This window comes from Macadamia integrifolia, unplaced genomic scaffold (assembly GCF_013358625.1).
Source record: "Macadamia integrifolia cultivar HAES 741 unplaced genomic scaffold, SCU_Mint_v3 scaffold1620, whole genome shotgun sequence".
Taxonomy (NCBI): domain Eukaryota; kingdom Viridiplantae; phylum Streptophyta; class Magnoliopsida; order Proteales; family Proteaceae; genus Macadamia; species Macadamia integrifolia.
Window position 1 is genome coordinate 102,423 of NW_024868280.1, and position 13,135 is coordinate 115,557.

General features: G+C 37.8%; 1 protein-coding gene across 1 annotated transcript; it reads left to right on the forward strand.

The window, feature by feature from the left end:
• The first annotated feature begins 8,922 nt into the window (after nucleotides 1–8,922).
• On the forward strand, nucleotides 8,923–12,117 carry LOC122064342 (60S ribosomal protein L13-1-like). The gene is made up of 5 exons (XM_042628052.1): nucleotides 8,923–9,069; nucleotides 10,144–10,259; nucleotides 10,396–10,529; nucleotides 11,469–11,627; nucleotides 11,719–12,117. Exons 2-5 carry the CDS (start codon nucleotides 10,151–10,153, stop codon nucleotides 11,938–11,940), a joined length of 624 nt encoding a protein of 207 aa, XP_042483986.1. The 5' UTR covers nucleotides 8,923–9,069; nucleotides 10,144–10,150; the 3' UTR covers nucleotides 11,941–12,117.
• The last annotated feature ends 1,018 nt before the right edge of the window (nucleotides 12,118–13,135 follow it).

Below are 13,135 nucleotides of genomic sequence, written 5' to 3' on the forward strand. Positions count from 1 at the left end.
GCACTTAAATTTGCATTTGGAGTAAACAGTTGCTGCCGACAATTGTGGAACTGTTGGCACCGAAAGTTGAAGTTGCTATCGACAAATGATTTGGCATCTTTGATAGATTTGCTGTCGATAGTTGATTTGGAATCTTCAATGATCTTACCACGGCATTCCACGTGTCAGGGACACTGTTCTCCGTATTGGTTTGATCAAGAATTTGGTATCCTATTTATTTGAGCCGGATATTGGCCGGACTGTCCTATGACCTGGGACAGTAGCAGTACCCCCTTTCCTTAAAGGTCGTCCGGGGTTAATTGACTAGGTGAAATTTAACGACTGCACCAAGTCGGCTAATTTATAACCGTCTTAGCAGACGTTTTGGACCAAACTTATTTGGTCAAGGATTTTTCATTAACTGCCCGCCGAGATCGACGGGAAGTAACTTCTTTGAATTTGCTGGAGGAGGACGCCGTAAGACTGTCAGGGACGAAGTCAGGGTCAACCTCATAAGGATCTTGCCCATAGCATAATTCATGGGCAGGAACAGATCTTTGTATAGATTTGAGACTGTAGGCACCATCACTGGAGCCTTCATTATCTTCATTGTCTGAGTCGGAGCCGAGTTCTGCTAGACGAGCACGAAGGGCTTCTTTCTCACTTTTGGTGCTTGATTTTGAGGAGCTTTGGATTTTTGGAACAGGTTGGAGACCTGTGAGGCTTTTGATTAATGCATTCTTCTCACATTTGGAGACATCACAGTTGTCCCACCATTTGATATTAAATGACCGACAGAGGACTGGGGCAACCCAGTAATTTATCTGGTAGTCATAAATTTGGTATTCCCAGAATAATATCCATGCGAGACGGCAGTGGAGAAAGAATCTGAGAAGATCAGGTTGGTGAGGTTGGGGTGTGGAGTTTTGAGAAAATATTTGGAAGGAGTCTTGAATTTGTGAAGGGAGGATTTCTTCCAAGGGTCCATATTGGTCCCACCATTTGGGAAACCAATTAGGAGTTTGGTTGTTGAATTTGTATTCAAAACAGAAGAACCAAGAGTGGCGGTTAGTTCTATTTTGAAAAGTGAAAGCTTTGAACCAGGCCTCCTGGTAATCCATGTATGTATAATTTTGAGGGGAGAAAATATTTGAAAAGTTCCTTTGGTTCATGGGATGAGTCCCCCAATCTTGGAGAGACAGGATTTTACATATGGTTACAGTTGTATGTGTAACCAGAGTTGGGTCGGTTCTGTCATAATTGAGTTTGATTCTGACAGAGTCGGTATCGACGAGAATATACTCGTAAAATTCTTGATTTTTTGCCTGGGAGTTGGAATGGTGGTTCCATCCTTTGTAGAAAACTGCTTGTGCCATCATAATTGGCGAGTCAAGATATTTGTATAAGGGCTCTTCAATAGTGAAGAGATCTTCTTTGCATGGCTTTTCATAATATTGGCTTTTGAGTTTGGAGCCTTGTGCTGTTTGAAGAGGTTTGGCTTGTGTAGTTTGGAGGCTGGTACTAGCCTTATTTGTGGGTTGGATGGGTCCTGCGGTAGAGCCGACTACCACAGCATGGGAATAAGGTATTTTGGTGGTAGCCATTTGAGTTTGGCTGCGGGTAACAATTTGGTGTGATGGTGCAGCAGAGGCAGCCGCAGCACCATAGCTTGACTTGGTTCTGACAACAGAATTTGAGGAAGTGGACTCCTTAGGGGGAGCCATCCTGATAAGGTTAATTTGAGGAGTCTGGCCCTGTAAGAATTCACGGGTAAGAAAGTCAGGGACAGAATTGGATTCTCCTTTAATATATTCTATTTGAAATTCAAAGATTGATAATAAAGCTTGCCATCGGGCAAAAATTTGTTTTGATGCAAGATTTGAAACATCATTTTGTAAAACATATTTAGCTGCGCTACAATCAACACGAACTAAAAATGGTTTATTTAATAATGTATTTTGAAATTTTTGAATACAGAGAACAATCGATAGAATCTCCTTTTTGATGGTACTGTAATTCTTTTGAGCAGAATTCCAAATGCCAGAAGTAAATTGGACTAATTGTTCTTTGTCATTATCAGAGATTCTTTGTTTAAGAATTCCTCCATATCCAATGTCAGAAGCATCAGTCTCAACAATCTTAAATGCTTCAGGGTTTGGAATAAATAAACAAGGAATTTCTTTAACAAGCTTTTTGATAGTTTGAACGGCAGTTGTTTGGGTTTGAGACCAAGGAGTTGGTTTCTTTTTAAGCCGAAGATAAAGAGGTTCGGCAATCTTACTGATTTGGGGAAGAAAATCACGAACGTAATTTAAACTTCCAAGAAATCTTTGTAATTGAGTTTTATCAAGGATTTGGTCAGGGAATTTTTCACCAAAGGTAATGGCACGATCAATGGGGGTAAGAGTTCCCTTTTCAATCAAATGCCCAAGAAATCTAACCTTGGTAAGAAAGAATTCCATTTTCCTTTTTGATAGAACAAGACCATTTGATTTAATGATTTGGTAAAATGTTCTTAAGTGTTTGAAATGCTGTTCAACAGAATTTGAGAAAACCAGGACATCATCAATATAGACAATAGTGAATTGTCCATAAGAATTGAATATGTCATTCATGATTTTCTGAAATTCACTGGGAGCATTTTTGAGGCCAAATGGCATAACGTTCCATTCATATAGGCCAAAGGGTGTTGTGAAGGCAGTTTTATAACGATCCTTGTCATGGATTTGGATCTGCCAGAAACCAGACTTCATATCAAATTTGGAAAAGATCTTTGCTTGATAAATCCTTTGTAAAAGATCTTTTTGGTTTGGGATAGGATATCGGACCCATTGGAGGGCATCATTTAAGGGTTTATAATTAACTACAAGCCGAGGAGTACCTCTTTCTATTTCAGCAGCCTTATTGACATAGAAGGCTGTACAACTCCAGGGTGAGGTACTGGGTCTGATAAGTTTTTTGGCTAAGAGATCATTGATCTCTTCTTTGCAAGTTTCTAAAAGAGTTTGATTCATTTGGGCAGGTCTTGCCTTAGTAGGGATTTGAAGATCTGAGAACCCAGTAGCATAAGGTAGGGTGACCACATGCTGTTTTCGGTACCAAAAGGCATCAGGAACATCAGAACAAAGATTGGATTCAAATTTTGTCTTAATTTGATTAATTTGTTGGATAGTTTTTGGATTGTTAAGATGATCAGAGACTCTTTTATAAAGGAGCTCTGTTTTGAGAAAATTTAATTGTCTAATTTTTCTAACGCTTTGGTCATTGGAATTTTGGGCTTGTAAGAATGGGAAGACAATTTTTTGTCCTTGAAACTTAGTAGAAATCCCATCTTGGGTTATCTTGAATGGTTTGATTTTTTCTAAAAATGGTTGACCAAGGATTATAGTTTGGTCAAGATCTTTAGCAAGGATGAAAGTTTGGGGAAGGCAAAGGCCTTGGTTACAGACATGGGTGTTTGAAAGTTTATATTGGACATTCAACCCAGATCCATTGGCCGTGTTTAGCCGTTGGGTAGTTCTTTCATAGAACTGGGTTGGAATAGCACCTTCGTTGATGCAATTGGCATTTGCACCAGAATCAACTAAGGCTATGGCTGAAAACTTGAAAGAAGCATTAATAACCAAGGTTATGCGAACATACCAATTTTGGCAGGATATGGTAGACACAAAACCAGGGATTGTAGGATTTGGTTCACCAAGTTCTTGCGTTGCAAAGGGGTTTATTAATGGTTCAGAAGTTGAATTTGAAGCTTTTTGATTTTGATGTCTGTTTAAGAGGGCTATTTGTTGTTTAATTTGTTTTATCTCATACTGCAAAGATGCAGTAGTGGTTTCAAGGGATTTGATCCGACCAGAGTGATCAGGGATAATAGGTTTTGATATTTTATCGAATTTTTGCATGATTTGATGAAGATTATATGGTTGAGGAGAGTTTTGGGTAGAAACATTGTTTCTGAGATGCTCAAGGCAGGCCTTCTTATGTTCTGGGTCTGCTAAGTTATCAATATAATCAAAAATGTTTGAATTTGGTGATGCACGGAGCATCCGGATAGGCTTGGGGACACAATCTTCACAACTAAGACCAATAATACAAGAATCACAATTACATGCTTGAAAATTCTCATTATTGGAAGAACTGGAAGAATTATGATCAGAGGCTTGAATTTGGTTAAGTTTGTTATTTTCATCCTCGGAGGAAGATGAAGAAGTTTCTTGGAAAAGGGCAAGGATTTGGGTTTTATCTTGCTCAGAAATTTGTAAAGAATTAATTTTATTTGAGACTCTACAAAATTTGGCAATGTGTCCAGGCTTACCACATTTAAAACATCCTTGTGTGGGTTTATCTGGATTTTGATTCTTAAAATTTTTAGGTGCCTTGAAAGGCTTCCTATATTTGTTATATTTTGACTTAGAAGGAGTTTTATAATAAAACTCAGGGGTTGTAAATGGTTTGTTAGAAACGTATTTTTTGGATTTGTGAAAAGTTTTATAATATTTACGAGAAGACTTATGTTTGTGTTTGGATGGAGGTCTGAGAGGTGGAAATCCGAACTGTTCGCAGAAACCTCCTAATTCACGTTTGTAAAATTTGTTTTCTTTATGGATTTGTTTCTTTAGTCTAATATCAGTACAGAGAGCAAGACCCTCTTCATGAATAAGACTAATGATTTGGCCATAGGACATTTGATCATAGGGAATGATGCCATCATTTTCCTTCCTAAGGCGTTGTTTGATTTTTTCGGAAAACAAGGTTGGTAATCCGGTAAGGAATTTTTCTTTCCAACAGGGAAGGTTTGCATCAGGTCTGGTTAAAACTTTGGTCAAGAAAGTGTCTTTGTACCATTTGAAATCATGTAATTTCTTACATCTAAGGTTTGATAATTGTTCAGCTGTTCTATCTTTGAGACGAGAAGGGTTTCCTAAAAAGTAATTTGCAATGCTGAAAATAAGGGTATTAACAGCATCCTCAATAGGAATACCTTCACCATCAAGAAGGGGAACACCATCTGGTGTAATTTGAACAGCCATTAAAATTTCTGTTTTTTGGACATCAGTCAGGACATAATCCCACCAACCTTTGAGTTGGCCTGTAAAGCCAGAAACAAGCAAGGTAGCCACAGCACTATCAGGTGTATTCTTGATCCGATGTGCGTTGCTAACCATGGTCATTTCTTGGAGTTTGTTCATGAGATTATGTTCGGACAGACCATCTATGTTCCATTCATAGATGATACCGCTTTGGTAAGAAGCCTGAGGAGCAATTCCTCTAGCTTCAATTTGTAAGTCAGGGAAGACTGGGTGTTGGTTAGAACTTTGACCAATCTGATTAATTTTGGGGAAGTCTTCTTCTTCAGAACTCGAGGAAGTGTCTGAAGAACATCCTATGATGTTGCGAACACCTCTATTATTTGATTCAGCTGATGGTTCATCTAAGGGCTGGTTTTGGACAGGTGTTTGAGGATCACTTAAATGTTCTTCAGCAGCATTAAGGATAGTTAAACGTTGATTAATTTGATCTAAAACAAAAGATTTGTTAAGAGCAAGTTGTTGTTTTTGAGGAATATTGTATGGTTTAAACAAGGATACAGAACTTGGAACCGGAGCTGGTGTCATAGATGAAGAGGCTACCGGTTTTGTTTGGACAAGGTTTTCAACTCTTGAAAGTTGATTGCCTATGGTTTGAAGACTTAAATTTGTAAAGTTTAATTGTTCAATTTGTCTTCGGTTTGGATCTTCTTTGTCGGAAATTTTGAAAGGAGAGGCTATTATTTCATTATTTTTGTAGTTATGTTTGATGCTTTCAACCGGAGGATGAATAGCATTAGTGGTTTGTCCCTCATAAAGAGTCCAGGCTTTATGAGAGGTGGTTTGGGTACATATCTGATTATGCCAGGGATAGTAAACATTATTATCCTGGGCATATATATCAAAATATGTAAAGAAGAAAACATTTGTTTTAAGATTTGTCATAAAATTATACCAATTTGTTCTAATTTGAGCTTGTTGTTCAAGGTTAAAGGTTTTTAAGAACCATTCACGTTTTTCTTTGTTCTTTTGGGACTCAAAATCATTTCGAAGTAAAGGTTTGTCAATTTGATAATTTGTTTCTACCTGGATCATGTAGACTCCGCCAGTTTGTGGGTTTTTAGGAGGAGGAGGAGGTTCAACCTCAGATTGAGTAGGAGACCTTTGATCATTGGCTTCAGAAGGGGTTGTTTCAGGAACGGTCGAATTGGCTTCGTATGTTCCATGCACAATATTTTGATTATTATGAACTCCAACAAGGTTAGGGAGAGGTGGAGTAGTTCTAGTTTGGGAAACCCATTGATTTAAGTCAGAAGAAGTCGATGCTTCAGAGCATGATCTTCTGGAACTTTGGTAAACCGGAGGGGTAGTTTGTCTGTTAAACCTAATGGCAACTAATCCGTCTGAATCTTGGGAAATAGAACGGATACTTGTATTTGAAACCTGAGGAGGAATAGCAGTCGTTTGCAGCTGCCATTCTTCAGGGAAAGAAATATCTTCCCATCGGCAAAGTTTGGGGTAGACAATTTGACCCTGAATACAATCAGTTTCAAGGTAAAGAGTTTGGCCTTTTGAAGAAGTTCTTTTGGCACGAGGTTGGACAGATTTCATTGCTTTGTATTTAATGCGATGGATAATAGAAATCGGGATGGTTCCATGCATTAATTTGTAACCATGAGTTTTAAGGTTGAGTTTGAGTGAATGTAAGATATTTGGGTCTTCAAGGGCTATGGACATATCGGGATAGACATTGAAATGGACAGGTCCATAACAAAGACTTGTTTCAATGGCTCCCAAAAGGGAATCATTGAACTCAAGAAACCTTTGGTCACGAAGGGCTAACAACATAGAAGTGTTAAGTCCTTCTCGGTGAAGGGGTTTGATGGCCACTTGCACTAAGCCAATATGGACATAATTATATTTGTGGTCTTTGTATAAATCTTGAAGGGTAAGTGGATCAAAAAGTTAGATTTCTTGAGTTTGAGGGGTAAAATTTATAGTTTGTTCTACGGTCTTGACTGTTTCAAGTCCGAACCAGTCTCGATCATAGAGATCATTTCTTGAAATTTTTGGCATATCCCAACTTCGAAGTCGTCGGTTAATTCTTGAGGTTTGTTCATCATAATCAAGCACATTAGAACTTGTGCTTGCCTCACCTGCCGATCTCATCGACATGGAGCGGGGTAAACGATTCATAATTTGAGAATTCTTAGTCTTGGGGTAATCACCTAGATCTAAGTTTTAAGATGGTATTTCCAACATGACTTGGGCACAAACGTGGTCTTACACTCTTCTGCCACTCCTCCCAAGAATCCAAAGGCATATACCGCGTCAAAAAACTTAAAAGAAAATAATTACTCAAAAGAAAAGAAATCTGCAAAGAAATAAACCGAATCCACCACCACCGTGGCTCTGATACCAGATTACAGGATCGAGATATGCTAAAACCCAGGGAAATAGTGATCTCCTGGTTCTGTATAGCAATCAGGACGAGATAGGTGCAATACCTTACTCCGATCCAGCAAGGAGACTAACACTGAGATGGATGCAATATCTTACTCAGATCTAAATTTGTGCTTTAAATAAAATAAACAAAGAAAGAATTAAAAGCATAAACTTATAGATGAAGGATATGAAATTGCACAAAAATAAAAAGCTGCTTAACAAGATCTATATCTTGGAATCAAGAGGCTCGACTGTAGGTTAAAGGTTAAAGATGCATTATTAGCTTCTTTCTGCATCTGCATATAGCAGCTTCTTGTTCTATAATATATATATATATATATATTTATATTTATATATATATATATATATTTATATATATATATATATATATATAACAATAAACAATTCAATTCAATGTTTCAATTTACATCTATTTCACTAAAAAATTTATATGTAAAGAAGTGGTTTGGATATATAAATTAGAAAATAGAAGAAAACCGTTCAAAACTGAAACAATTGATAAATGGTTTTGGTTTTAATATATAAAACCGTTTATTAAATGATTCGATTTTGATTTTACCTAAAAAATCTTACACCGAACTGAATTGAACCGTTTACACTAAAACCGAACCGATTAACATCCTTAGCCCAAGGGGGCAACCTGGGTTGGGAGTGGAGTGGGATGTGAGACAATGACCACCAGCATTGTCTTGTGGTGAAAGGGGACTCAAGACCAAGACTCAATACTTACCTTTGCATTCCACAAGTAGGCGCAACCACCGGGCTAGGCACGTATCAATTGATCATTAATATCTAAAACTCTAGGATGATAAAATGAGGTGTCTAGGCTTTAGTAAGGGTGTCAAATCGTAACTAAAACTGAAAATCAAAACCAATTCCAGAATCGAATCAAATCGAATAGAATATGATTACAATCCAGATCTAGGGAATAGAACCAAGCCAAGACTTAGTTACTTTTCGATTCTAGCATAGGAACCGATGATTAGAATCGAAACCGTGCCAAATTTGGGTATCAATACATTATAGTATATTACTATAGTATAATACCAATATATTATAGTATATTAATACAGTTAGTACTAATATTTTGTAATATGTCTTACTAATTTTAGGTTTAAATTTTATAATACTACTATATCATATTAGAAATATATTATAAATTGGGTACAAGAATCGGAGCCGGACCATGTAGGAACCAAATAAGAATCAGAATTGTACCAGAACCGAACAAGTTAGGTATGAGTATTGAGTTTTAGAATCAAGACAGAACTTAGTCCAATTTCTAAATCACACCAAAACTCCTACTAAATTGAAACCGAACTGAATACACCTGGTTCCAGACCGATTTACACCCTTAGGCTCTAGTTTAACACTCGTCCATGACCCATTTAGGCCTGGGCGGCACAAATTTGCCCTTTATAGTGTTGTCCGATCCTTTAATCTCAACCGTCAACTCTAGGGCTGTAGGTGCCAGGGTTTTGTCTTCTCAATTACAACGATATAAGAAACCAAGGGGTTTATATCATTCGTTCTTTCCCAGAGGCAGGCTTTTCTTCAGCTACAAAACAGAATCACCGCAGCGAAATCTGAGTTCCAGGTATGTTCTCCATTATTACAAGCTTCATTCTATCGTATTTCTCCCTTCTTAGCTTAGGGATCATCATCTCTGTGGTGAGAGATTTCATTGGCGGTTAGGGTTCAGTTTGTGGTGAAGTGGTATTTCTGGGTTTGTTGGTGTTGTTGTTGGTGTGGTGATGTGGTTTCATGATAACTGGGAGATTATTTCTTTTTAGCTGAGATGGTTGTTTTTAATTGTGCTCTGTTTACTAAATTGGTTATAAGATTTGGATTAAGAAACTCATGTTGTATCTGTAATATTTTCATTTCGGTTGCTTTTGCGCCCTCCGTTGTAGTAGGAGTCACTAATCTTGTTTATGGTATTGCCCTTAATTTCCAATCTTAGGAGAAATTTTGACATGCGAATAGTGTTGATGAATTCTTTCAGTCCAGTTTGAAAGAATGAAGAAACTTAGGTTTAGATCTAGAATATATTTATGGTATTTACATCATCAGATTTGTGTACTATGAAGGAGCATTTACTTGCTTTCTGATGGAACCCTTTGGAGGAAAAAACCTCTGTGAAGGATAGCTTTGTTGTTTTCTATTGGGACCCTTTGGGAAAAGAAACAGAGGTTATCATCGCTTACAAGAACTTGGAAGTCTGATTTGCTAATCTCTCATGATCCATTAAGGTCTAAGTCCACTTGCGTTGCTAATTGCTTGGTCTATGACTAGAAAGGGTAGCATTTTCCATCCTCACTCGCAACCATAATTTAGTTCTGTTTATACCTTTTACTGGGGGCATACTCAAGAGTAATGGTGCTCAGATATTACACTACCATTGTTGTATAGAATATTTGCATCCTTGCATATTTGCCTACCATTCTGGTATAAACACGCTTTGGCATTAGTGTACAAGCATACTTGCATATTTGCATCTACTAAAAGTAGATAAAGTGGCGGAAAGTAATTGGGAAGAACAACATTCCATGCATATATTGGAAGGCCTCTCTCTGAGTTAAATATGGTATATTGCCTGAATTACCTGTAACTAGAAATACCCAAGTTTTTTTCATATTGTCATTGTATTTCTGATTCCTGCTATTTTCAGGTAAGTCATGGTTAAGCATAACAATGTTGTGCCCAGTGGGCACTTCAGAAAACATTGGCAGAACTATATCAAGACCTGGTTTAATCAGCCTGCTCGCAAGACCAGAAGACGTGTTGGTAAGTATTCACATCAGAGTTTCTTTGTTTTTCTGTTCTGATATTCTTTTATCACAATTTAATTCTGTAATTACGCATACATGTGGCCACCATGTTATGGTTGCTTAATATGGGTATTCCTTGTCAAATTTCTCAGCAAGGCAAAAGAAAGCTGTGAAGATTTTCCCGCGACCGACAGCAGGACCATTGCGTCCTATTGTTCATGGACAGACCCTGAAATACAACATGAAAGTTAGAGCTGGCAGGGGATTTTCTCTTGAAGAGCTTAAGGTGAGATGGGACTTTTATAACATGTTCTCATCTCCTTTTATTTTGCTTCCTATATTATTATGAGTAATTCATTTAGTCGTTTCTGATTGTTGCAGAAATCTTATGTGTTTGTCTAATTAAAAGCTAATTAAAAAAAAAATCAACCTTCTATCTGAAATTGGAAGAGCTAGAGATGTAAGGGTGTTTTTATCATAACTTTTTCATCTAACCTAGATTGTGTAAGATTATTGACTGGCTCCTGTTCTTTCTAGATTCATCCTGTCTATGATATAAATAGTTGTGGCCAATGTGATGTATTTGTTATCGTATTTTTTTTTTGGTCAAAATGTGTTGACATACTAATTTGGTCGAAGTTTCCTGCACCGGTGGCTGAATGAGGCAACGGCCCTGATGTAACCTCTCCCTCTCCCTCTCATCTCCCTGGATCCTGTGGCCCTGAGGCCATGCGTCAAATGGATTCCCGTTTATTGTGGCCTCATGAAAACTTGGTCCTATTAAGTTCATGTAACACTTGTTATGAACAGATGCATTCTTCATCTTATACATTTGATACCTTTTGTCCAATTTTAATTACTTAAGATTTAGATACTAATAACTGTAGGATGAGTGTTCCTTCGTGTCAAATATTTCCTTTAGTATTTATGAGTCAATTGGCTGTAGTGGGACCACAAGCCTCGCTGAAGCTTCATTGCTGAACAGCTGCCCTGACTATCTGTCATCCATTGTACTGGTGTTCACTACAAGAATAGGAGTCTTCCCCAGGCAACCCCCCTCCCCCACCCCAAATTTCAAAACCTCTGGGAAGGCTGAGCTAACAAAGGCATTGGAATGAGGTGGTAGATGTGCAAAGGCTGAAGAGACATGTTCAGTTTGTAAATAAATAATTAAATCCTGTGCCTTGAATCTCACTGGTCGCTATTATGGGTTTATGCTTTCTAGGCTGCAGGGATTCCAAAGAAACTTGCCTCAACCATTGGCATTGCAGTTGATCACCGCCGCAGGAACCGTTCCTTGGAGGGTCTACAAACTAATGTGCAGAGGCTGAAGACCTACAAGGCCAAGTTAGTTGTCTTCCCAAGGCGGGCAAGGAAATTCAAGGTAAAGTTGTTGTAGTGAGGATTCACTGGTTGTGACTCTTATTTGGCAAGCCAATTGTATATAAGCTTTATTTCCGATAACCTTGTTGCAGGCTGGTGATTCTAGTCCTGATGAATTGGCCACTGCCACTCAAGTACAAGATGCTTACATGCCCATAGTACGGGAGAAGCCTTCTGCTGAGGTGGTTAAGGTTACAGATGAAATGAAATCATTTAATGCATATGGCAAGTTGCGGCTTGAGCGGATGAACATGCGCCACATTGGTGCCAGGATGAAGAAGGCTGCGGAGGCAGAGAAAGAAGAGAAGAAGTAAGTTGCTGTGGACGCAACTTAAAGACTGGTGTTCTTTTAAGTTTTTTACCTATGAACCATTCAAATGATGAGGAATATAAGAATTTTAGATTTTTTGAGAGCAAGCTAGTTTTTTTTTCCCTAACAAACAGATTTTGAAATGATTAATTGGATTGAAGTTGGTTCATTTTTCTCCGAATATTCTCTCCTGTTTGTCTCCCTCTCCCCTCCCCCTTATAATAACTACCCACAAAGTCATTGCGTGATGGATTCAGATCTTAACAGCTGCCTCTGGGCGCCCAGGGATCGATTTCAGCACTCAGCTCAAGAAAACCAAGAGCATGAGGATGTCTAGGATGGTCTTCAGCATGGACTAGTGGCCTTCAGGATATGGGCGATTACAGATAGACACGAAACCGAATCGATCTATTTACATTGAAATCGTAAAATCGTTTAGTAAATGATGTGGTTATGGTTTCAAGTTTTAGGCCGATTAGTTAAACTGGTCGGGTTGGGTCGGTTTTAACCGTGGAACCCGTTGGTTTCAAACCGAATTGAAACCGTTTAAACTGAATTGTTTAAAACCGTTTAAACCGATTCGATTAATCTGTATAACAATTAAATAAAGAAGGTGCAGTAATCCGTATAACAATTAACAATTAAATTAAGTGTCCATCCTGTTTTGGTATGATTTATTACAATTTAATTCAAATTTAGGCTTTAGATCATGAACTTGTAATCCATATATGTTACTATGTTATTATGTTACTATAGATGGGGTGTTTTGGCTGAACCACCTGTCATTTTAATATTTTATGCCATAGAAGGCTAGATTTGGATGTTGTATGATATTAGTTCTAAATGTTTGAGAATGACCATGTAAAGAAATAGCTCTAGATTATCAAATTAAGACATACCATCGTTAATATAGAATCTCTTATTTGTGGTTGCCAATTATCTTTTGATAAGCTTACGATCTTCAGTTTAGAGATGGTTGCAAGTTATAACAAACTGATTGTGAACCGTTTTACAAACTGTATGGAATAAATCGAAATCGAAACCGTTTAAAACCGTGAAAACGACACCGTTTAGAAACCGTGAAAATCGAAACCGTTTACTAAATGGTCATGGTTTCAGAAAGTGGAACCGTTTAGTAAATGGTGCGATTATGGTTTTAGTCAAATAAATGTGAACCGAACCGATCTGCATCGTTTAAA